At 41.2% G+C, this 22,184-nt stretch overlaps 1 protein-coding gene across 1 annotated transcript in view; it reads right to left on the reverse strand.

Annotated features, from left to right (window-relative positions):
* The window catches only part of ARMC2 (armadillo repeat containing 2), a 112,058-nt gene that overhangs the window by 72,904 nt on the left and 16,970 nt on the right, over nucleotides 1-22,184 (reverse strand). The window contains exons 5-7 of the mRNA XM_055087576.1: nucleotides 10,449-10,525; nucleotides 6,042-6,140; nucleotides 1,704-1,879 (exon numbers count right to left, since the gene is read on the reverse strand). Of these exons, the coding sequence (XP_054943551.1) occupies nucleotides 1,704-1,879; nucleotides 6,042-6,140; nucleotides 10,449-10,525 (352 nt within the window). The remainder of the gene's footprint in view (nucleotides 1-1,703; nucleotides 1,880-6,041; nucleotides 6,141-10,448; nucleotides 10,526-22,184) is intronic.

The raw sequence follows: 22,184 nt of genomic DNA on the forward strand, positions 1-22,184 counted from the left end.
AAAAAAAAAAAAAAAAAAAAAAAAAATTTACACAGACCCCCCATTACCAAGGTCTAAGGGAAGCAATGTCTTGCCTGGAGCATTACAGAAGATTCACATGGCAGATGGGAAGTAGGACTTGTTGGTCGGTCCTGGCCGCCATCTACAGCCAATCCAAAAGGACGGCCCACCCACCTCCGCACCCTGGACTGTAGCCTAGCGGTCTTGCCCGATTCAGCCAGGCGGTCAGTGTCATGGAAAGGGCTTTATCTAAACATGTTTCGTTCAGAATGTGTTCACTGCCTGGTAGACCACAGCCTTTTGCCCTAAAATACTTAAATTGTGCCATGTATATAATTAATTCGAATGGCACCTTTAATAACCAAGATGACATTTTCTCTGCAGAGCATTAACAAATTCATGGCATTTTCCTTCTTCCTTTCTCTCTTTTATTTATTTACTTACTTGGTACAGAGCACAATGTCTAGGATGAAAAACAAAGGCAGTCCCTGGGCAGCTGGTTGCTTGGGTGCAGCCCAGGGCAGCTACACCAGTAGAGCCCTCCAGCCTCACACTGGGGTCTCCTGGGCCAGGAGGTGCCCCAAATCCGGAGCTGGACAAGGGTGCAGCTATCTTTTCATCTCTACTTATAACTTCTGACTTTAAATCCTCCCTGTGGTTTATGTTCTTTCTGTTTCATTAAAACTGATCCATTTTCATCAATGAGAGGGGATTAAACTACTACTGAAATCATTATTTCAAGGAAATGTTGCTTTCTGCATCACATATCATATCACAGTTTTTACAAAGAGGGTGAATAGTTTAGGGTGGCAGCTAAATAAGAACGTACTTCTCCAAAAAACTGCATAGAATATGTAGTCAGAATATTCTGCTTTATGAATCCTTCAAAGTAAGAAATAGTGGGCACCCTTACTAAACTATTAGTAAGTATGCCAACCCTTACCTTCACTGTGTACTTTAAGATTTTAAATTATATGAATTATGGGTGTTAATAGCTTTTACTTTTAAGAAACCAGGTAAACAAAGCTTCATTCATTTGTTTTAGCGGCTCTCTTAGAACGGTCTATAATAGTTGTGTCTTATCTTTTGGTTCCAACTGTTTATGGCTGTGACAACAAAGGGCTGCACTCAAACAATGATATCATTTTGTTTGAGACAGAGCTTCTACAGACTTTTATTAAAGGTGTCTGGCCTTTTCTTCTAACACCTCACAGGAGCCTTCTATGACCACCTTCCCATGACCACTAAGCAGCTGGTTCTGTTTCACGCGGCCTCATAAAGCACCTGGCCACTATGACCACAGCCCAAGTTATCTGAAGTTATTTATTAAATCACGTGATAGAACCAAGCATCCAGCAGAAACCGTAGGGCAGAAACCCATAGTCTGCTCTCCGATACTGATCTCCAGTCAGGTTACCTGAGCGACTGTTTTGAATGTGTTTGCCTGTTGTCACTTTTTTAAAAAACCTTGCCACAGTCCATGTGTAAGCGTTTATTTGAACATTTTATCTGTACTCAGCCTTAGTTCCTTAGATGGTACTTTCTGGTCAAAATTCTGGGATGTCAGTTTACCACCTTAATTTCTTTTCAAGATTCTAAACGAACACACTGCATTTCTAATCTTCTTTGTAATATTTACAAATAAAGCATTAAACAACTTTTAGGTGCTACAGTCTACGAGATCAGAGGAAAGAAAAACTTACTGCTAGAATAATTTTTGCAAGTTTAAGGCTCAGCAAGTCTGAGCCAACATCAACTAGATTATATAGGGTCTTCAGGAGAATACTTCTTCTCTTAAATTTACTTCCAAGCATGTTTCCTTCCTCTAAAGCGTGATGAAGTTGTGTGCAAGCAGCACAAACCGTTTCAATGTTTTCTTCTGTCAGGGCAAAGAGAGCAAAGCAGGACTTACTCATTGAGGTCAAGTTTACAAGTGTGTCAAACTCAGAAGGTGTAAGTAAAACCCCATAATTATTTCCCCAGACATCGTCAAATTCCCGAACTATGTTTCTTTTTTTTCCATTTCTCATCATTTCCATCTACCTGATTCTTTTTTTCCATTTTGTAGCTCCATCTCCTACCATGTTGACTTCTTTACTAATCAGTTAGCTTATCTAAAACACACAGTCTTTCAAAGAGTGTATTGAGAAGTGGAACTGCATTATCTCAGCTGCTCTCCTTTATTCCTGATGAGCCAACCACCAATGCTCTGCTCAGGGCCCCAGGAGCATTCCACTCACGTCTCTGCCGTCGACCCTCTGCCACACGGTTCCAAGGGCCCAGAATGTTCTCCTTACCCTCGTCCCTACTGATTTTGGTCCTTCAAGGCTCTGTTTACTTTCTAGCTCCTCTAGAAAAAGTGTACCATGCAACATTCAACAAATACTGTTATTTTTCACATATATATGCATGTGTGTTACATGCCCAATGCCCTCAAATAGATGTCATGCTAAGTGAGTAGGAACCATGTCTGACACATCTTTGTACCGATAGTGCATGGTGCAGTGAAAATACTGTACTGACAGCCTATAACATAGTTTAATGCAGATTCATTTTCTAATAAGTCTATTGATAAAAACGATGATCAACATTTTCCTATAAGAATAATGCTCATTATCTGAGAAAGGAAGGTGCAAGTGGAACAAAATCTCAAAATGTCACCACATCCACCATTATTTGGAGGTGGGTAATAGCAAAGAGGATAATAAAAAGGAGACTTTAGTTAGGAAAGGGGAGACCTAGACCACTTCATTTTATAATTAGACTTCTGAGGAAAGCAATTTTTGAAAGTGGTAGCCCTACCAACAGGCATACGAGGAAGAAAAGTAGCACACAAAATAGAACATGAGGGGAATATAAGGATCCAGGGTATAAGGCATTCATTTGAAAAATATTATCTCTGATAGATTCCGTCACAAAATTTAAAAGTAGGAAACCAATCTTAAATAAATACCATAATGTGCTCTTGAAAGCCCACATAGAGGAAGTGTGCGCCTGCAGAAGGAAATGACTCAGGCCATTTTTAGCTCTTTTCAACAATAACATCTAAGAAAAAATTTTAAACCTCAATAGCTAAGTAACCTTCCATGCCTTTCAGTTATGCACTTAAATAAATGAATTGATGGGAAATGACTTAGACTAACTTTAAATAAAGGGAAAACCTGAGCTCTACTGTAAGAAATAGTTTTGTTTTGTTGTTTTATTCTTCTGTTACTGGCAGTTTCTTCACAAACCCCGAGTCCAGGCTGAGGGCTACTCTGTGGCAGTGGGTAGACTTCAAGGTATTTTTCTAATACTTCCCTCCACAAACTCTTCAGCCTGGTGGGTTCTACTTAAGAGGAGCTGTTTTAGCTTAAAAGAAATTAAAAAGGAAGGCTCCCGGGTCAAATTTTAAACTATTGATCAAATTACCTCTTTCTACCAGTTGGTCTGTTATAACTGCCATGTAGCCTCAAAAGACAGCTTGAATCTAAGAGCTATCAAGATTCTCAAGGGGCTAAAGCTAGTGGGTGAAAGTTTGATGAGTAACAGAAAACAAGGTAGACTCAGTAACTTCTCCCCATAAGATACCTATTAATTAGAAAGGGAAAAACAGTGATTTTACAGTGGAAAAACCTGGCAGACACCACCTTCCCCAAGTGATCAAAGTCCACATCACCAGTAAAGGACCAAATCAGCATCACGTGCCTCCTGATATGATACACTGGGAAGGACACAGCACCACTCATGCTGCACACTGCCCCAAATACCTAATAAGCATCTAATGGGAAGAAAAAAACAGACAAACCCAAGCTGTGGGGCAGTCTATAAAATAATTGGCCTGTTCTCCTCAAATACATCAAGATCATGAAAGAGACATGACAAACAACTGTACTTTCTTTCTATAAAGGAAATCATTAGTGTAACTGGCAAAATCTGAATAAGGTTTGTAATTTCCAGGCACGTAACAGAATGCCCTTGTTTCTAAAAATACATGCTAGAGTACTTAGGGATATGGGGTATCATGATGGCAACTTGTTCTCAAATGGTTCAAAAAAGGGAAAAAAAACAATGTGTGCATGTGTTGGGGGGGGGTGTACAGCAAAAGAGAGCAAGAGGGAGAGAGGGAGGCAGGGAGAGAGAGAATGATAAAGCTTATGTGGTAAAATGTTAGTATTTTGGGAATCTGGGGGAAGGGCATACAGGATTTCTCTGTACTATTCTTGCAACTTTTCTGAAGTCTGAAATTATGTCAAAATAAAAAGTAAAAGAAAGAAAGAAAGAAAGAAGGGAGGGAGGGAGGGAACGAGGAAGGGAGGAAGGAAAGATCTCAAAGGGTCAAGTAACCTAGTCCTACCACCACTTGTTGTTCTTAAAGTTGTCTATGGAAGAGATGTCATCCTTCAGCATTTAATAATCCCCCAAGAAGGGAGATTCATCCACATTTCAAATCCCAAACTCCTGCTAAGTTTTCTCTGTTAGTGCCTGTGGTGACAGAGCCCTCAGAACACTCTTAAAATCCTACAAGCTGAAGACTTTCTCCAAGACAGGCCTCTGTGCTGCCCCTGTCCTCCCCAGCGTGCTCCTCCTGGTATGTTTTCTTCTTTAACCTTTGCCCAGATTGATTGCTCTTCCCATTAGTTTTTAGGCACATTTCCTAAAATAAAGGACCCAATGTTAACCAGGCTATCAAGAGGGTGAAAATGATTGACCCTAGAGGGAACAATCAAGTCATCATGGTCTTATTCTCAGGGTTTTGAGCTGCAGTGGACTTTGGTGATGTTCTAGCCTCGGCTATGCCTCACCTGGCAGGTTGAGAGCACCTCTGCGCACAGAGATCAGGTGATTCCCAGCCATCTGCTTCGTTAGCAGCACCAGGACCAGAAACCCCATCCAGGGCTCCCACATTAACCAGAAACACTGCCAAGCACCATCAGAGAGCCCAGGAGGGGTGAGGTCATTTGAACCTTTAAGGAAGTACATCTTTTGCACAACTTCCCTGGTAGGTTGGTGGGAAGGACTCATTTACCCTGCTTCTCGCAGGGCTTCTTCCCGTGGCTACCATGCTGGTTCGCTCATCCAAGGAGCACTCATTCCACAGTTGTTTGTGAGGGCCTCATGTGTGCTGTGGGCCAGGCACTGGGCTCGGCCCTGGGCCAGGACTGCAGCTCCAGAGGAGCCCATTTCAACTTCAGAAGTGGAATCCCTGAGGAGCAGCAAGGGGGCAGAAGGTGGGAAGGGGGGGCGGGCATTCCACAGGTCAAGCTTTCCATAGGTCACCTTGGCAGAGACCCATGAGTTGTGAGCCTTCCTTGCTGGGGCATTCCAGAGTGTAAGGGTTGGGCATATCCCAGGCCACTTCCTGTTCTGAGTGGCCTCCCTGACACACATGCTCAACCTTAGGAAAGAGGACATACAGTCCTCCCTCAGGATCCACAGGGGATTGGTTCTAGGACCCCTGCATATACCAAACTCTGTGGATGCTCAAGTCCCTTGTATAAAATGACATAGTGCAGTCGGCCCTCCATATCCGCGGGTTCTGCATCCTCGAATTCAAACAACCACGGATCAGAATTCCATTTGCAGTTGGTTGAATCTGAGGGTGTGGAACCTGCAGCCATGGAGGGTCCACTGTATACGTTTGGATCTAGAAAACCACAGGCACACCTGCCAAGAATGCCAGTCTATGAGACTTAGTCAAACTTTCAGAGGCCTGAAATCTGTTTTAATTTTGCACCATTTTTCATGAACTGCCACTCTACAGTGTTCAAACTGGCATTTCCTTGGGAAGAGGAGGTGATAATTTATATTCCAAAGGGAATTTCAGAAGTAGGTTCTTTTGCTGCATTTAAAGTATAATTTTGCTCACTGAAAATTAAGTTTACATGTATTGATAATATCTAATACATACATTACTGGGTAAATAAAATAGATGACTTCATTTGTTTTTGAACATGTTCACAGAAATGATAGTCAAAGTGTGCTGAAAATACCAGGGCAATGAGGAACATATAAATAAATGCAGATATTTTTAATGTAAAACAACTTTTTCTTTTTTTTACCTTTTTCTAATTCACGCAAAATCGGTACAATCCTTGTATTCCAAAAGACTTCACCTACTTCTATTTCTGTATCCTCTTCTTGCAAGTCGAGTTTTGAGTCTGCAATAGAAACCCAGAAGAGGAGAAAGAGCCATGAAAAAGGAGTTATAACTGGAGCACCGCCATGAGACTGTGTTATCCATCCCTATAATTAACAAACTCTAGAATTACATTACGCTTTGCCCCCCAAGCCCAACTAATTCTAATTAGAACTACATTTCTTCTAATCAAATCATCCCAAATTAAACTCAGATAAGATAATGTAAAGAAATCAGAACTTTAAACTCTGGGACACTGCATAAAGTCTTCAGCTTTGTAAATGTTGAAATTATTATCAGTGAGGCAAAGAGTTTGGAGTTGTTTTTGTTTGTTTGTTTTTTTACTTAAACATATCCCTCTGTAATATAAAATAAATAGAAAACTATTGATATGAAAAGAATAAGGATTTTGAAAATGTTTAATGAAAAATTTTCTGAAAGGGAGGCCTGCAGGGACTATCTTTCCTATAGAAAATAAAATGTCCACATTATTGTGAGGCCAGTGCTGTTCACGCCCGTGGCTTTGTGTGGGGCAGTTGGAAGCCCGAGCTCTGGGTGCTGGCAGATCTCAGTTCAAATCCCAACTCCATTACTGATGCACTGGGTGACAGGGGTCTGGTTTCTTATCGTTTCTGAGCCTCATCAGCAAAACAGAGATTAAAATATTTGCCTTCGGGGTTATGAGAATTCAAAGACATGATATAGGCAAAGCTCTGAGCCCAGTGCCTAGCATCTAGTAACACTCAATCAATATGGATTTCACTTCCCTGATTAAAAAACCAACATACAGATCATCACTGTCTGAAGCGTATCGGGCTATATGATGTCACCACATCACCGAGAAGAGATGCTGCCTGAGGATGCAGGCTGTGGAAGAGTAATAGCTCCCACAGCTTGTGTACTTTAGATCCAGCAGGCCTGTATTTAATTTTTGTCACACTCTGAGGAAGTCCCCAAACTGTCACTATTTTCCAGATGAAGAAAGTGGGGCTCAGGGTTATTAAGTTACCTGCCCAAGGTCATAGAGCTCCATAGCCCTTGCACTTGACCTCTTCAGGGCCGTTGTGCCCTGAAGCAAACTGGAAAACTAGAAGGTAACTTTGGGGAGAAATGTAAATCACATTAGCAACTGCAAATCATGATTACATTTCACGCAGGCAAGATCTCCAGGTCTAAAACACTGACAGTCTAGCCGGAGTGGGCACCGCTGTGCCAGGCACTCAGAAGCAGTGCTACAGACAAAATCCTCAGCCTTCCTTCTCTGAAGGCCAAACCCTAAGGCCCTCACCTGGCACCCAACCTATACTGGTTCAGGGAGTCCGTGCCTGCTTAGTGCGGACCTGGTACCAATTAAGTGCCCCCGCAGTAGGTGCCTGGACCCTAAAAATGTCACACGGAGAGTAAGAAATCATAGGGGCAATCAGAGGGTTCTGCAGAGAGAGACAGAGTAGTGAAAGGGTGTGTGGCCTGTATATTTTTAGGGTGTTTTAACTCAAAACCAAGACAAGCTGACCAGGGAAGCCTGTTAAGAGCACAGGTTCTAGAGGCACTATCTGGGTTTGACTCCTAGCTCTGTCACCTACTAGCTGACTTGGGGCAAGTTGCTTCACTTTCCCTCTGTAAAATGGGGTAACAATGAGCATCTCCAAGTATTGGGATTAAGGGTTATTATCTTCTTTTATGTGCTCCTGTGTTTTCCAAAACCTCTCATGTACTTGTATTACTCTTGAGAAAAAAATACACAGCACATATTAAATTTTCCAAGCAGTGGTGATGTCACCCAGGAGAACCTGGACAGCTCTCCCGCCCAGTGTACAGGCCTTTCCCTGACACTCCGTGCTGGAAACGGCCACCCCCAGCTGCCGTTGAGTCCAGGCTTGCTTTTATCAAACCTTCCTAATATCAAGAGAGCAGCAAAAGCAGATAGAAAGGATGTCAACAAAGCTGTTATTAAACAATGTAGGTGCTGTCAATGGTTTTAAGAGCAAGGTTGCACAGAATCTGCCCAACCCAAAAGGAAGAATTCACCCAAACACATAGTTGAATTGTCTTTAGGACAAAACCAGTCCATATCAGTTCACAATCCCTTAGCCAAAAAAACCTTTGGGACCAGACGTGGTTGGGGATTCAGAAAATTTTGAATTTGAGTAAGGCAATATGGTGCCCACACTGCATGACATACCACCACCAGCGGGGTCTCCTGAGGCAGCACCCTGCAGCAAAACATACTCACACTAAGGAAACAAAGACTATAAATGGCCTCCCATCAGTGCGGGTCAGGCATTGCCACTAAATGAGTTTGTGCAGTATTTCAGCTTTCAGAGCTTTTGGGGTTTCAGGATTGCAGACCACCATCTCCATCTTTTGGATTATTACTTTTATGAATCTTCCCTAACATTGATAAATTATGGCTATGGATCCTAAAAGTAAACATGACTATTCAAGCAATATGAAAGCGCCACAGTGGCTCATATTCCCAGGTATCAGACATAGTCAAAGTCCACAGTATGCGAATAAATTCAACATATATCAAGGCAAGGGGAAAGCCAGGAGATAATAAGCCAGGCAAAAAATATAACAGACAACTATTTATGACACACTTAAATTTATTAGAAATACAGACTTCAAGTCCAATCGCTTCAAATCAGCCTTTTCACCTTCTATGTGACATGTTCTTTAACAGGACCGCTCTTTGAGAAACCACGATTATCAAACCGTTTGTCAGGACAAACAAAACTGATAACATGTTCACCCCAGGAAGAGCTGAATTACAGGGGTGAGCCAGAAATCACAGAGCAGTTTATTTAGCCTTTGGAAAGGAAAGGCCCTCGTAGGTCCTTCTGAATGTTTCTGAGACTTGTTTCTTCTCAGAACAGAAGTTTGCCAGACACTGTGGTGTAAGTCTGCTTTCAACCCTCTCCCAGGAACCCCTGTGCAAGCAGTGGTGTCCGGCTATGGCCTTTCGCCTCACACACCTCCTCCAACTCTGCTCTCCACAAAAACCCCATTTTATACACTAACCCAGCTTCTACCCTAGAAACTGAAGCCTGGAGTCATGTGACTACTTTTTAAGATCCACAGATGACAAATAAATACAGTTTGTCTCAGTCCTGGGCAACAACCCATTTAGAAAGCACTTTCATCTAGGTTCACAGTTTGCTAAATATAAAAATTATGATTCAACAGGAAATTGGGTAAGTCAAGCAGAAATTTCAGCATGTTTTTGAAGATTTTGCTGTCTCAGTTGTTATAGTTCTTAACCGCAGCTTCGAGTTCTGGACACAAAAACTTGACACAATGTTTATTGGCTGCTGTTTTTAGCATGTACACGTAAGATGCTTAGCAACAATGGTGATGCGGAAATCAGTCTATCTAAGATTTTCCTGAGTACTACAGAAATTCCCACTGGTCACAAAAGTCATTTGATTGATAAGAAATTAGTTCTGAAGGTAATAAAATATTTTGGAACTGAATATTAGTTTGGTTTCATAAAAGTTCATGTGCACCAAAAAAAAGTATGAAGAATATAACAAACACCTGTGTACCCACAAATAGTTTGGTCAAATACTAACTGTATTTTCATTCTCCTCCTTATTTCAAAGAAATAAACATTACAGATATTGTTAACGCTCTCTGTGTGCCTACCCCATCCATTCCCCTCCCCAGGCGTTACCACCACTCTAAATTGAATGATTATTTTTATCATGCTTGACTTTACATGTTTACCACATACATCTGTAACCATAAATAACACATGTCATTGTTTTTCCAACTTAATTTTTTCGTGTAATGTTATGTTTGTAGTCATTTCATTCAATATTATAAATGTGCTCTGGTTCATTTTTCTAACTGCTATGTTCCATTGTATGAATACACTTTGTAGCATTTCTAGCCTGTGATTTATATTGTTATATACTTTCTCAAACAGTTTAAAGTTGCAAAGGGCTGATTTCATATAGTTAATATAGTTTCATTTAAGGGAGCCATGATTTTGACTCAAGTATTGAACTTAAGAACAATGTGGATGTCAAGTTTTGCAACCTTCCAAGTGCTTTTACAAAATAATTTCTGTGCAATCATTAAGATTGTAATCTACAGATGCTTGAGGCACTAGAGCTGGGTAACGGTAAGAGTGCTAAGACTGTTGTGAAAATAATAAAAATTTATTAAAATAAATGCTGACGTGTGACCAAGCTGGACTAAGTTCCTGGAATTTTCAAAGAGTGAGCCAACATCAGACATCTTTAGCGCAAATGATTATCCTATAGAAGGAGATTCTGAGGATAAGAGGAAGGAGTGCTGGGGACCTCTAAGAACACGGGAGCCTCACCTGTTTTGGCGTCTAGCCTGCTCCGGTCTGAGCTTCGGGAGCATAAGGAGGCCCTTGAACGCCTCTTCCCCTGGCCCCTGGGAGGAAGAGGAATACACACAACACTCAGCACAAAAGCCAAAGCAGTTCTCTTTTTGTAAGTGTCAAGAGTCAAGAGTTGGCTAAATATAATTTCTAAAGAAACCAGAAATGGAGTTTGGTACTCCATACCTTACTTAAATCAATCTCTGATTTTCAACTGAGATTTATCTTTTAAAGACAAGTCAGATTTGCTTTACAATATGAAATACAGCTACTAGAAACAACAACAAAATAAATCCAAAGTTTATTTTGCAAATCAAAAAAACTGATTAAGGATCTACACCACAAGAGGGCACTGTTGCAATAAGAAAGAACTCTGGTATGCTTGAATCACAAAAGCCTAGCAGTGTTTAGGGGCTGGAAGAGACCTCTTTCTCTCACACTCTGGTACACACGTGCTCCAGGCAAGAAGACTGTTCCCAAATTGGTCAGATGTGACGAGGATCACACAGCAGGGTCAGATCTGGAACCCACGTCTCATTTTTCCACTTCACTGCTCTTTCCACCAAATCACTAACTCTCCTGTCTCCATTTTATAATTTTAAAATTAATATTCTCTAAAAAAAATTTTTTTTAAAGAAATATTTGACACGATAAAAAATCGAAGGTAAATTCAAGCAGTCCCCAGATGACAAATATTTTGTGTTTCAAATAAAAATTTGGTGGCTGGCCAACAGCAGGATAATATGCCTGGGTTTTTTGTTTTGAAGCTTATATACAATGTAGAGATGGTCTATGAAGGACATAACTTCTCTTTAGCTAGAACTGATACTTAAAACACTTACTTGTAAATATCTGTACAAAATTCCAAGGTAAAAAAAAACTACTTAGAGAATAATAGTGCAAGTTTTACTACAAAAATTTCATTTTCGCCATCAAATATAATATTTGCCCCCAAAATCATAAAGAATGCACACTCGTGTGGCCAGGGTCACCCATGAACATCTGTGTCTGTCCACTGCTCCTGCTTCCTGTGTAGTGAGATCTGCAGCAAATGTTCAGTGCTGTGTCTTGGCCCTTGGCCTTGACTTCTGCCCCAAGGATTAGTTTCTCCAAATATCATTTTTTCCATAAACATTTCCTTTTTAAAAAAAACACTTGATTTAACACTTCCTTTTATCGTTCAATAGAGAAAAGATCGAGTTACTCTCCCCAAAAGGGTCTAATTATTTAATACTCTGAAACAATTGCTTTATTTTTATGTACAGTAAAATCATAGATCTGGTAGCAAGATGCTCTGGCCAATCCAAGAAAGAAATGGGGATGGGATCCTTTCTGTCAACACTCTCAGAGTAGAGATGCAAATGGAGATCTCAGAGAAGACAGAAATAAAGAAAATCAACTCTATGAAAAGGTAAAATACCAAAAGTTTGGCAGGGTGTAAGGCCAAGGAAGTTCCCAGACTTCAATTCTAGAAATAACAAGAAAGTTTGAGGACCATAGAGACAAGCCTTTCTTTTCATTACGGTCCTAAACAGCTACTGAAATCAAGCAGGATAGTTTGCATCTAATGCAAGTTCCTGATCCATCCTCCCTGAGGACATGGCATCTAATGCAAGTCCCTGATCCATCCTCCCTGAGGACATGGCCGTGATGAGGCTGCCTCCGTAAATACCACATTTGTGCGTCCCCATCTGGAGGGGCAGTTAAGAAGGGTCCTTCTCATCAAATACCAAACCTTGACAGTGCTGGGTCCTACTGGTTCTCAAGAAGAGCACAGGGTTGGCATCCACTAATCCTCTGTGTGATCATCATGGTACAGTGGTTGAGTGTGCAGGCTCTGGACCCAAACTACCTGGGGTCAAATCCTGGGTCCAAGTATTGTCAGCCATGTGGCCTTGGTAAGTTACTTAACCTCTTGGCCTTGTTTTCCTTTTCTTAAAATGAGGGCAATGTCTCTACTTAGCACAGTGACTGGTACGTTTGAAGAACTTAATAAATTGTCAATATTCTTTTTCTCTTTTGTTCCGAGTCAATAAGCACCTGTCTGGGCAGCCCAGGGCTGGGTGTTACTGTGATAAAGAACGTATAAGACATTGCCCAGAAGTTTAAAATCTACTTTGAGGAACTAAGGAAGTTGCTTTTTTTTTTTTTAATGGAAAATTCTAATGGATTCTCTAATCAACTACTAGAACGTGAAATTCAGCAGGTTACAAGGACTAGAGGGATGCTGAGGAGGAAGTGATTACTGAGAGGGAGAAGTGGATCACAGGGTGGGACTTAAAAGAATAAAAGTCAAACCAACAAATGACAACACTGCTCTCAGTGGGGGACAGTAGCATGATTGAAGGTAAAGAGGAGCACGAGAAGCCTGGTGGGCAGGGTAAGGGGGTAATTGCACAGGGCGAGCAATTTAGGCATAGGTTTCTGCTGGCAGGGATCAGGAACAGCTGTCTGAAACTTTGCGTTGAATCAATGGACCCAATTAGATGGGCAATAAGGATCTGTCCCAGGTTCTTATACGAGGAAATAGTGAGATTTGGAGTTATGTGACGACAAAAGTATTTAGGAGACTTGGAGGGAGGTAACGAGGACTAATTCTTCGAAGGTGATAGTGGGACTGGAGAAGTAGGAACAAATTCAAGAGACCCTATAAATGAAAAGTTGATAGGATTCAGTGGATGATTTCAGGCAGAAGAAAGATGAAAAGGCAGAAAGGACAGAAACGGGAAAAGGAGTCCAAAGAAAGGAGACAGAGAAAATATGCTCTCATGCAGTCCAGCATGTTGAGAAAGTGAGTATGATTGACAGGTCCAGGAAGATGAGGACAGAGGAAGAACTGTCCGATCTGGAGAGGGTAAGCCTAACAGGGTTTCCGTGGAGCAGTGCAGCTCAGGACCCAGAGAAAGCATGAAGCGGGGAGAGAGGCATCCAGAAAAGAAATTCCCTCTCTGCTAAAGACTAGATGCCCTTGTACTCAAAGAAGAACTGTCTCACTGTAACTTCTAGCCATTGATCTTGGTTCTACTAATGAAACAAATCTTTATCCTTCTTCCTCTTGACCATCCTTCAAATATTTAAATATGTCGTGGTCACCACTTAAGTTCATCTCCTATGGCTTAAATCCTACGGTTCTGCCACTTCTTAGCTGTGTGACCTCGGGTTAAGTTTTTAACCTAAGCTTTGGTTTCCTTATCTGCATATGAGGGGATGGTAAATAACAGTGCCCCTCAACGTAAGGCCGTTGTGAGGATTAAACGACATGATGTGGAATCGCTTAGCACAGTTCCAGGCACACAGTAAATACTCAGCAAGTGTTTACTATTATCATGGCTGTCATCACTGTTGTCATTAACAAACTCCAGTCCCTTCAACTGTTCCTCATCAAATCTCTTCGTCAGCCTGTTCAGTTACTCAGAGTTGAGTGTCAGTTTGTCTGGAACCCAGCACTGAGCTAAAGGTATGGCCTGAGGAGCAAAGAGGAGAGCTTCTAAATGATGCAGCCTAAAACTGTGTGAGCGGTATTGGTGGTCACATCACAGTGTTGGTCAATTCTCGTCTTTTCTTCCATATGCAGCTAAAGGCAGATTTCCCCCATCTATGTTGGACTCCTTATTAAATTTCAGTGTTATACTTGGCAAAGGGTTTCTGCCTATTAAATGTTTCTAGATCTCGATTCAAACATCCAGTATAATTGTTCTTCTTCTCAGCTTTCTGTTCCATGCTGTTAAAGACCATAATTAAATTTTTTTGGAATATCTTTTGATGTACCAAGAATAAAACAATTCCAGAAAATATTCTTTAAAGCTCTTTTGTGAAATCCTTCTTAAAGCCCCAATAAGACCATTTCATTAGGATATCTTCATCTACAAATAACAGAAACCTAATTCTAACTGACTTAAACAGTAAATGGAATTTATTGGCTCATGTAACCCAAAAGTCAAGCACTAGGGGTGGGTTTTAGCTGTGGTGTGATCAGGGCACTGGCTCCATCTTTCTGCAATTCGCTTAGCTCTGCCCTTCCTCTGGTTCCATCTGTAATCAGGTTGGAGTCCTGAGGAAAGCATAGTGGGTATGGCACTCCCAGGTCTCTCTGCTGTAGCCCACATGTTTCAGAGCAAAAACAAGGTCCTCTCTTCCCAATCATTAACAAGAGTCCCACCTTTCACTCTGAACAACCAGAACCAAGCTCTGTAGCCAAGGCAACGTCATACACTGACTGAGGTACTACTGCCCATCCATGCATCAGTCACATTGGCAACATCTACTTCTGGATCATTTACACTCCAAAGAAAGAAAAGTATATTTCTTTAAAAATATTCCAAAATTCGTATTTTGCTATAATTCAGACAGTTCTTCCAATTATTATGACTGAGGTTCTTTAGTCAGGGGTCAGCAACTTTTTCTTAAAGAGCCAGACAGTATATATTTTACACTTTGTGGGCCAAGTGGTAAAACAGAGGCTATTAATGTAGGTACTTTTGTAACCATTTAAAACGTAATGATTTTAAAATGCAGAAAAAAATTCTCGGCTTAAGGGCTGTAAAACAAACAAACAAACAAACAAAGAAACAGATGGCTGGCCAGATCTTGCTCCAGGGCTATAGTTTGTTGACTCCTTCTCTGGAGCAATAGCTAAAAAGATATTAAGAAGCAGACTAAATGGTAGGATTTGGAATTAAGAAAAGAAATATAATAAATTTATTTCCATTTGGGAAAAAATTACATGTAAAAAAATGGAAAAGGAAACTTTAAAGGATATATATGATAAAAAGAAATTTAGGAAATTTGAGCTAACATTTTCCTTGCCCTAAGAAGATGACACTTCATTTTTAGAATTAGACTCAAGTTGTATAGATTCCAGTCAGGTAGTAAATATCTTAGGCTCTGCAGTCACTCAGTCTCTGTCACAACTACTCAGTTCTGTGGCTATAGTGTGAAAGCAGCCAGGGACAGTAGGTAAATGAATGGGCGTGGCTGTGTTCCAATAAAACTTTATTTACAAAAACAGGTAACTGGCTGGATTTGGCCCATGGGCCTTAGTTTGCTGGCCCCTGCTTTGTAGGCTCTTTGATTTTTTTTACTGCAATTGAAGAATACCACCACCAAAAGGTGGTGGTACCTTTATCATGTCTTCATAGCCTTAAACACCAGATACACAGTTTCTAGACATTAGCACTCTGTCTTAAAAACTAACACTAAAATAGAATTCTACTTAAATGGTTAAATAGAAACACAGTGAGATGAAAGAGCATGATTTTAAAGGAATGGTCCTAAGATCAGAATTTTGATAAAGTCCTCCAAGGTAACCACAGCATTGGGTTGGTGGTCCAAGATTTAAAATATACATTTTTAAAGATTATGCATATATTCTTGTACCTTTTTCAATGATCACTAACTGGTTATTACTCAAGTTCTATATGCAGAAACTTGATTAGACACTGCTTCGTAGCTAACCACATTAGCTTAACTTAGTTAGGCTTAAATTCCCTTAGCTTAGAGTAAAAGCCCACAGTTTCAGGCTCCCCTTCACCTTCACAGCTCCAGTTTCAAGGCGCCTCACATGAAGAGCGCTGTAACTTTTCACCGCGGCAGCTACGGGTACTTCAGCACAGGGGAGAGTTGCTGGCACTACCCTCTTCCGTGGCGTTACTGTGGAAATGGTTCCACACCGGCTTCCACGATCTGCTCTCCATCCCAATGTCCTAGTGGGCTGCTCCAGCTCACACATCACCATCTCCCACCAGAACTGCTACTGCTCTCCCGCCTCCAATCGTCCTTCACGCGGCTGCCAGCGTCACTCTCCTGAAAACCTCTCAGCACTCCACGTAGTCTACAGCCTCAGGACCCATGCTTCCGCTACACTGGGCCATCTGCCTTTCTTTGAACCTGCCACCACCAAGTCAAATCCCCCCCTGCTTATGCTGCTCCTACTGCAAAGAACACAGAGCCCCACCTCTATTGAAAACCAGCCTCAAGGGGCATCCCAAACTCCACAGACCCCAGGAAACCTCCCCTGATCTTTAAGTCAGAGTTAGGTGCTCTCACCTCTAAACTCCCAAGGCGCTTTCTTTCAATTCTCCTTTCATTCCTCCAGCATTAGAGTCAATCATTGAACAGTGCTTCGAAAACTTTGTGTGAATTCAAATCACTTGGATACCTTATAAAAATGCAGATTCTAATTCAGCAGGTCTGGGGTGGAGCGTGAGATCCTGCATTTCTAACAAGCTCCCAGGTGATACTGACGCTGCTGGTCTAGGGACTGCGCTTGAGCCTCAGAGCCTGACATGCTGGTGAGGTTCTCATGGACAGGGTCCATTCGTGTATGTCCCAACCCCGCTAGCGCAGGGCTTTGCTTATCAACAAATTCTTATCGAATGGAAGCTGTCAAATAAGGTGGGATTCTACAAAGTCATTTTGATCAATGACTGTCTTTTCCAAATGCAAACAGTTTCTCAGCCACATTTACTTAATTTCTTAAAAGAATAATGACTTCATTATCTTTGAAAAATGATATATTTATTATTTTTTAAGGCCAGGCAATATAAGTAGTAGAAAGAAGATTTAGAAAAACATCTACGATCCCACCACCCAGAAATAAATATCGTTAATGTGTGGCAAACATCATTCCAGACATATTTTGCATATATTCAGATGAAAAGATAAAAGAATGAAAGAACAGAAGGGCAACTTGGAGGGAAGGGCAGATAAAAGGTACATATAAATGGGATCATACCATATGTGTCATTGTAATTAAAAAGTATGAAGTATAAATTTTACTTGAATATGGCAGAGAAACAGAAATTGAGGTGAAACTGAAGGAATTGTAGAACTTCAGATGAATGGGTCTTCAAAAGAGACATTAGTTTCTAAAAGATCTCTCTAAAGTTAAGAAAAGAATGAAAAACGTTAGGAGGCTGAAATCACTCTTTGTTAACTATATATTTCAATTTCAGACTGTAGCTACTGACAAATCTATTCCCTACTATGAAGTGAAGCAATTAGTACTCACACTTCCTCGCAAGTACCAGTTTTGGCTCTTTATGCTAATATTACACTGTCAAGGTTTCTGTTCCGTAACCATTGTTTTCAGAGTTGTTTAGCTTTAATTCAGTACGAAAACAAAGTCAGTACTCACCATGAATGCTTTTACCATAGCTTCTCCATTTGAGTTCTGAATTTTGACTCATCACTTTGTTGTCAAAAAGTTTTCTAGAAAGTGCATGAGTACCATAGTCCCCCAATCCATTCGCATTTGAAAATGTCTGTTGCCTTTTTGCTGAAGGAACTTGGCTGGCAATGTAATTCTTGGGTTATCCTTCTTGTACTTAGGACTTCAGAAGCCTTACTCCACTGTCTTCTGGCACCGAGAGGAACTCTAACAAAGCCAGAGGCAGCCTGCCTTTTTTTCCTTCTATGTGACTTGCTTGTTTAGCCTGATGGCCATAGGATACCTTCTCGCATTTACCCAGCCAAGCAACAATTACTAATGGAGTGTGTACTATGTACTGGGTAGTATTCCGGTGCTGAGCACTATTGGAGATGTCTTAGTGTGGATTATTCCATATCAAATTTTGTTGGGACATGGTGTGTCCATTTGAGCTTCAGATTCAAATCTTTATTTCAGAAAGTTGTCTTCTATTATGTTGATATTTTTCTTTTCATTATCTCTGCCATTCTCAGTGGGTTGTTGTGAATATTAAATGAGTTAATAAATGTAAATCACTTGGAAGAGTGCCTAGCACTTAGTCAAAGTAAGATGGAGGACGGGCAGGGGGAGGACAAGGACGACTTTCCTCTTCAGGAATACAAGTGTCATTCCTTCCATACCTATCTCAGTCTCTCTGATCATTTTTCTATTTTCTTATTCATTTCTTTATGTATGATTTCCTCTAGCTTATCCACCATGTCTGATTGCATTTTCAGCTGCTTTTATTCTCACTTTTAATTTCTAATGTGGCTTTTCTCTCCATGTTTATACATTTTTCTTTCATTTCTTTTCTGAGAACTGTGAGCATATTTTCATTCTTTATGTGGGCTTAAAATCTCTAATTTGAATTCTCATAACCCAACAAAGAGCTCTTTTCCTCTTTTTTTAAAAGGAGGGTAACAACATTATCTGTAATTTCTTTGACACTATGGACAATTGTTTTAACTCTCCTTATTCTTGGAGGGTGGATCCTTTTGTGATCCATTTCCTCCATCTGTCTTTTCTTATGTTCCTTACAAAGCCCATGCTCAAGTTCCATGTTAACTCTTGTGCTAACACTATTTATCTTGAAACAGAGCCATGTATGTGTTGAAGAATGAAAATGGTCCACGGAGGGAGAGAACTGGGGTGCTCAGTAGCTTCAACTTTAGTTTTCCTGAATATCCATCCACCAGGTCTGTTATTTTTCTTGACCTGCAGTGTGTGTTCCCTTGGTTTGTATGTACCAGGTTTCATGACTCACAGAAAAGCCCCTTTACAGGCTAGGTTCCTTGGGTTCTAATCTATCAAACTCCCTCCCCCATAAACACACACACCAACTGGCTGGATCACAGGAAACGAGGAGAGAGTGTCACCCTCAGCTCCATTCCCCCTGTGTCACTTCACACTCTGGATCTTTTTCTTTTTTTTTTTTTTTTGGCCGTGCCGCACAGCTTATGGGATCTTAGTTCCCTGACCAGGGATTGAACCTGGGCCCTCAGCAATGAAAACACAGAGCCCTAACCACTGGACCACCAGGGAATTCCCCACACTCTGGATCTTGAAGGGGGCCTCTACTGTGGCTTCCCCACTTCTCCTGTGGCCTGCCCACATCCTTAGATCTCATTTCTTTAATTAAAGACTACTGGATACACCTTTCTTAACTAAGAGACTCGCTTTTAGTGAAATTTGTTTCTTGCTCAAGTCTGAGGAGGTGTCTGCTCTCAAATTACCCCCTTGTCCTCATCTATATTTCATAAAGTCTAGCAGGTTAACTAGACTCTTTTGGTTGCAATATTCCAAGTGACATAAACCTAATCTTAATTACCATAAGCTGTTCCTGTCAAAATAAATCAATAAAGGAAAGAAGAAAGAAAGATAAAAAAGGAAAGAAAAGAAAAAGGAAGAAGCAAGGAAGGAAGGAAGGAAGAAGAGTGTAAGAGAGAGAGAAAGAAAAAGGAGCATATTGGCTCATGAAACAGAGCAGTCTGCAGTGTGGATGTGGTGGCCTCAGGCACAGCTGGATCTAGGGGTTTATATGTCATCCTTGAACTCAGTCACTGTCTCCATTCCTCGGCTCTGTTTGTTTATACATCACTTCCCAGACAGACTCACCCTCCACAAGGCAATGAAATAGCCACTGTTGGCTCCAAGACAACATCATCTTTACAGCTTGTGAACTTGGAGAAAGAGCACTTTCCCCAAAGGCTTTGGCAAAGGTCCCAGGGGAGGATTCAGTTGGTCTGGCTTGGATCATGTACCCACCTCTAAACCAACTGCTATCATTTCACAGCCTATAGTGAGGGCTGGGAGGAGATGGAAGTGAAGGAGCACAGTTTTTTCCACTTTACAGATTAGAAAACTGACCCCCTGAAAGTGTTCAGAGACTTGTCAAAGAACATACAGCTGAATCAAGTGGCTGAGAGAGAACCAATCCTAAATCCACAGACTCTGGCCCCCCAACAAAGAGTTCTTGACTCTCCACAACTGACTGCTGTTGGGCTTTCCTCCTAAAAATCACATTTCCAAACCACGAGAGTTTGAACAATATTTATACAGAAAGCCTTAAAAGGTTTTAAAAAGCAGATGTATAAAGGGGTTCATCAGATAGAATCACTGGATGGATGATGGATGGAGATATACACACATACATATTCTAACGGAAGCTATTTTCAAAACATATGGCAACATAAAGTAAGAGAAGACGGGGTGTTGCTAAGAGCAGGCCTGCCAAACCTTGCTGAATCCTCAAACGGACACACGGACTGGACTGTCGTAATTGGCACGCTGTTTGAAGACGACAGTTCAATAAGGGCTAGAGATTGCGTTCTCTTCTGGAAAGTTAGAGAGTGCTCCGTCCCCGCCCCCCACCCACCTTGCTTGCAATGATGCCTTGCTCAGCAAGTCCTTTTTCCATCATGACCAGCATAAAGTTAAACTCCAGTCCATCCCAGGTCTGAGCTTATTCTAAATTAAAGGTTTCCCTAAAATCAATGTGGTTTCATTGAATTAAACTACTCCTTTCTCTCCCTGGCCCAAGAAGCCCTGACATGAAGGTGGAGGCTCCCATGCTGGACTGGCAGCAAGGACCCTGCGCGGGGAACGTGACCTCACTTCCTCTGTCCCCTTTACACAAGCTACTCACACTCCTTCTCAGCCCTCAACCCGCTGTCAGCTCCTGCTGCCCCCTGTTCCAGTTAGGCAATCCCTTCCCTCCCTTCTCCTGCCAGCCCAGTTCACTGACAAGAGTCTTCATTTTCCACTTTCTGGTGTAAACATGAAAACATGTTAATTGAGGGTAGGGCTTTAGCATCAAGACTGGGAATACTCCACTGCAGAGCAAAGATCATTTCTTGGAATTATTCACTTAAATGTTTACCAGAAACAACTATCAAGTGTTCCAGATTGATTCACAAATGTAATTAGTGAAAGAACTGCGAATAGTTTCCATTTTCTGGTTTGTTATAATCCTACTATATAAAAATATTTTGTGGGGGAATCACCTCAACAAAAGTTCCATCCAATGACTACAGGAGGTAAAGATTCCAAAAGCCAAAATGTCACTGGAAGTTAAACTTGCCAGGGTGTATGGCAAACCCAAAACAGACACAATCACTATACGATGCAAAAGCCGTCCTAACAAGGCAAAAAGAAAACAATTACTGCTGCCGCCAGTGCCTCATAATTTTGGACAGTCAGGAAGAAGTGCCTCCAGTCCCTAATTGATTTCTCCTTTGCTGTTCATGGGATAAAATACGTAACTGAAAATGCCTTTGCTGTCCCAGACTGAGGAAGACATAATGAACGCTGGCTTGCCAGATTATTCTGCAAAATCTGAAGGCTTGCAAAGAAAAAAAGAAAAAAGAAAACAGCTCTCGTCTGGTTTTTCCTAGTCAACTTTAATTACTGTAAGGATGGGTGCAGCAAGATAAATGTTTCCTTTTCAGTTCAGTGCTGAAAGAAACACAAGTTTTCCTGCTGCCTTTTATGTTGAAGCTGAGGTCCGCAGCCTATTCTTATTCACTAACTGGAAAAGATTTGTCGCAATGGCTAGTTTGATGTTTTGTGCCCAACTCCCAAAGTCCCAATTTGAAGTCCTCTTCCACTTAAGGAGACATTTCATTTTTACTTTAATTTAAAAAATGTTCTGAATGCAAAGCGACATTACAAGGACTACTAGGTTGCCTAATATAAATTCTGTGTGTGCGAAGCTCTTCAGGCTGTGTCAGCAGACAAGGTCAGTTCAGCTAAACTAACCAGCTGCCAAGCAGCCAGTAGGGGTGGGAGGAGTTTTAAGCACACCACATGTGGACAAGCCAAAGTCAGACCCAAATCTAAGTGAGGGCAACAAGCATTTGGTCTTAAAATGGCCCATGGAATTTAATCTTGTTAAGCAAATTCGAACTGGGCAGTTGCCCACAATGACTCAATGGAAAGTCGTAGAAAAATATCTCTGAGTGCCCCTGTCCAGTGCAAGACCTTCTGCCTATCTTAGCATCACTGCTGGCTGGGACTGGAAAACAGAG

Source organism: Physeter macrocephalus, chromosome 10, assembly GCF_002837175.3.
Source record: "Physeter macrocephalus isolate SW-GA chromosome 10, ASM283717v5, whole genome shotgun sequence".
In the NCBI taxonomy this organism is placed as follows: Eukaryota; Metazoa; Chordata; class Mammalia; order Artiodactyla; family Physeteridae; genus Physeter; species Physeter macrocephalus.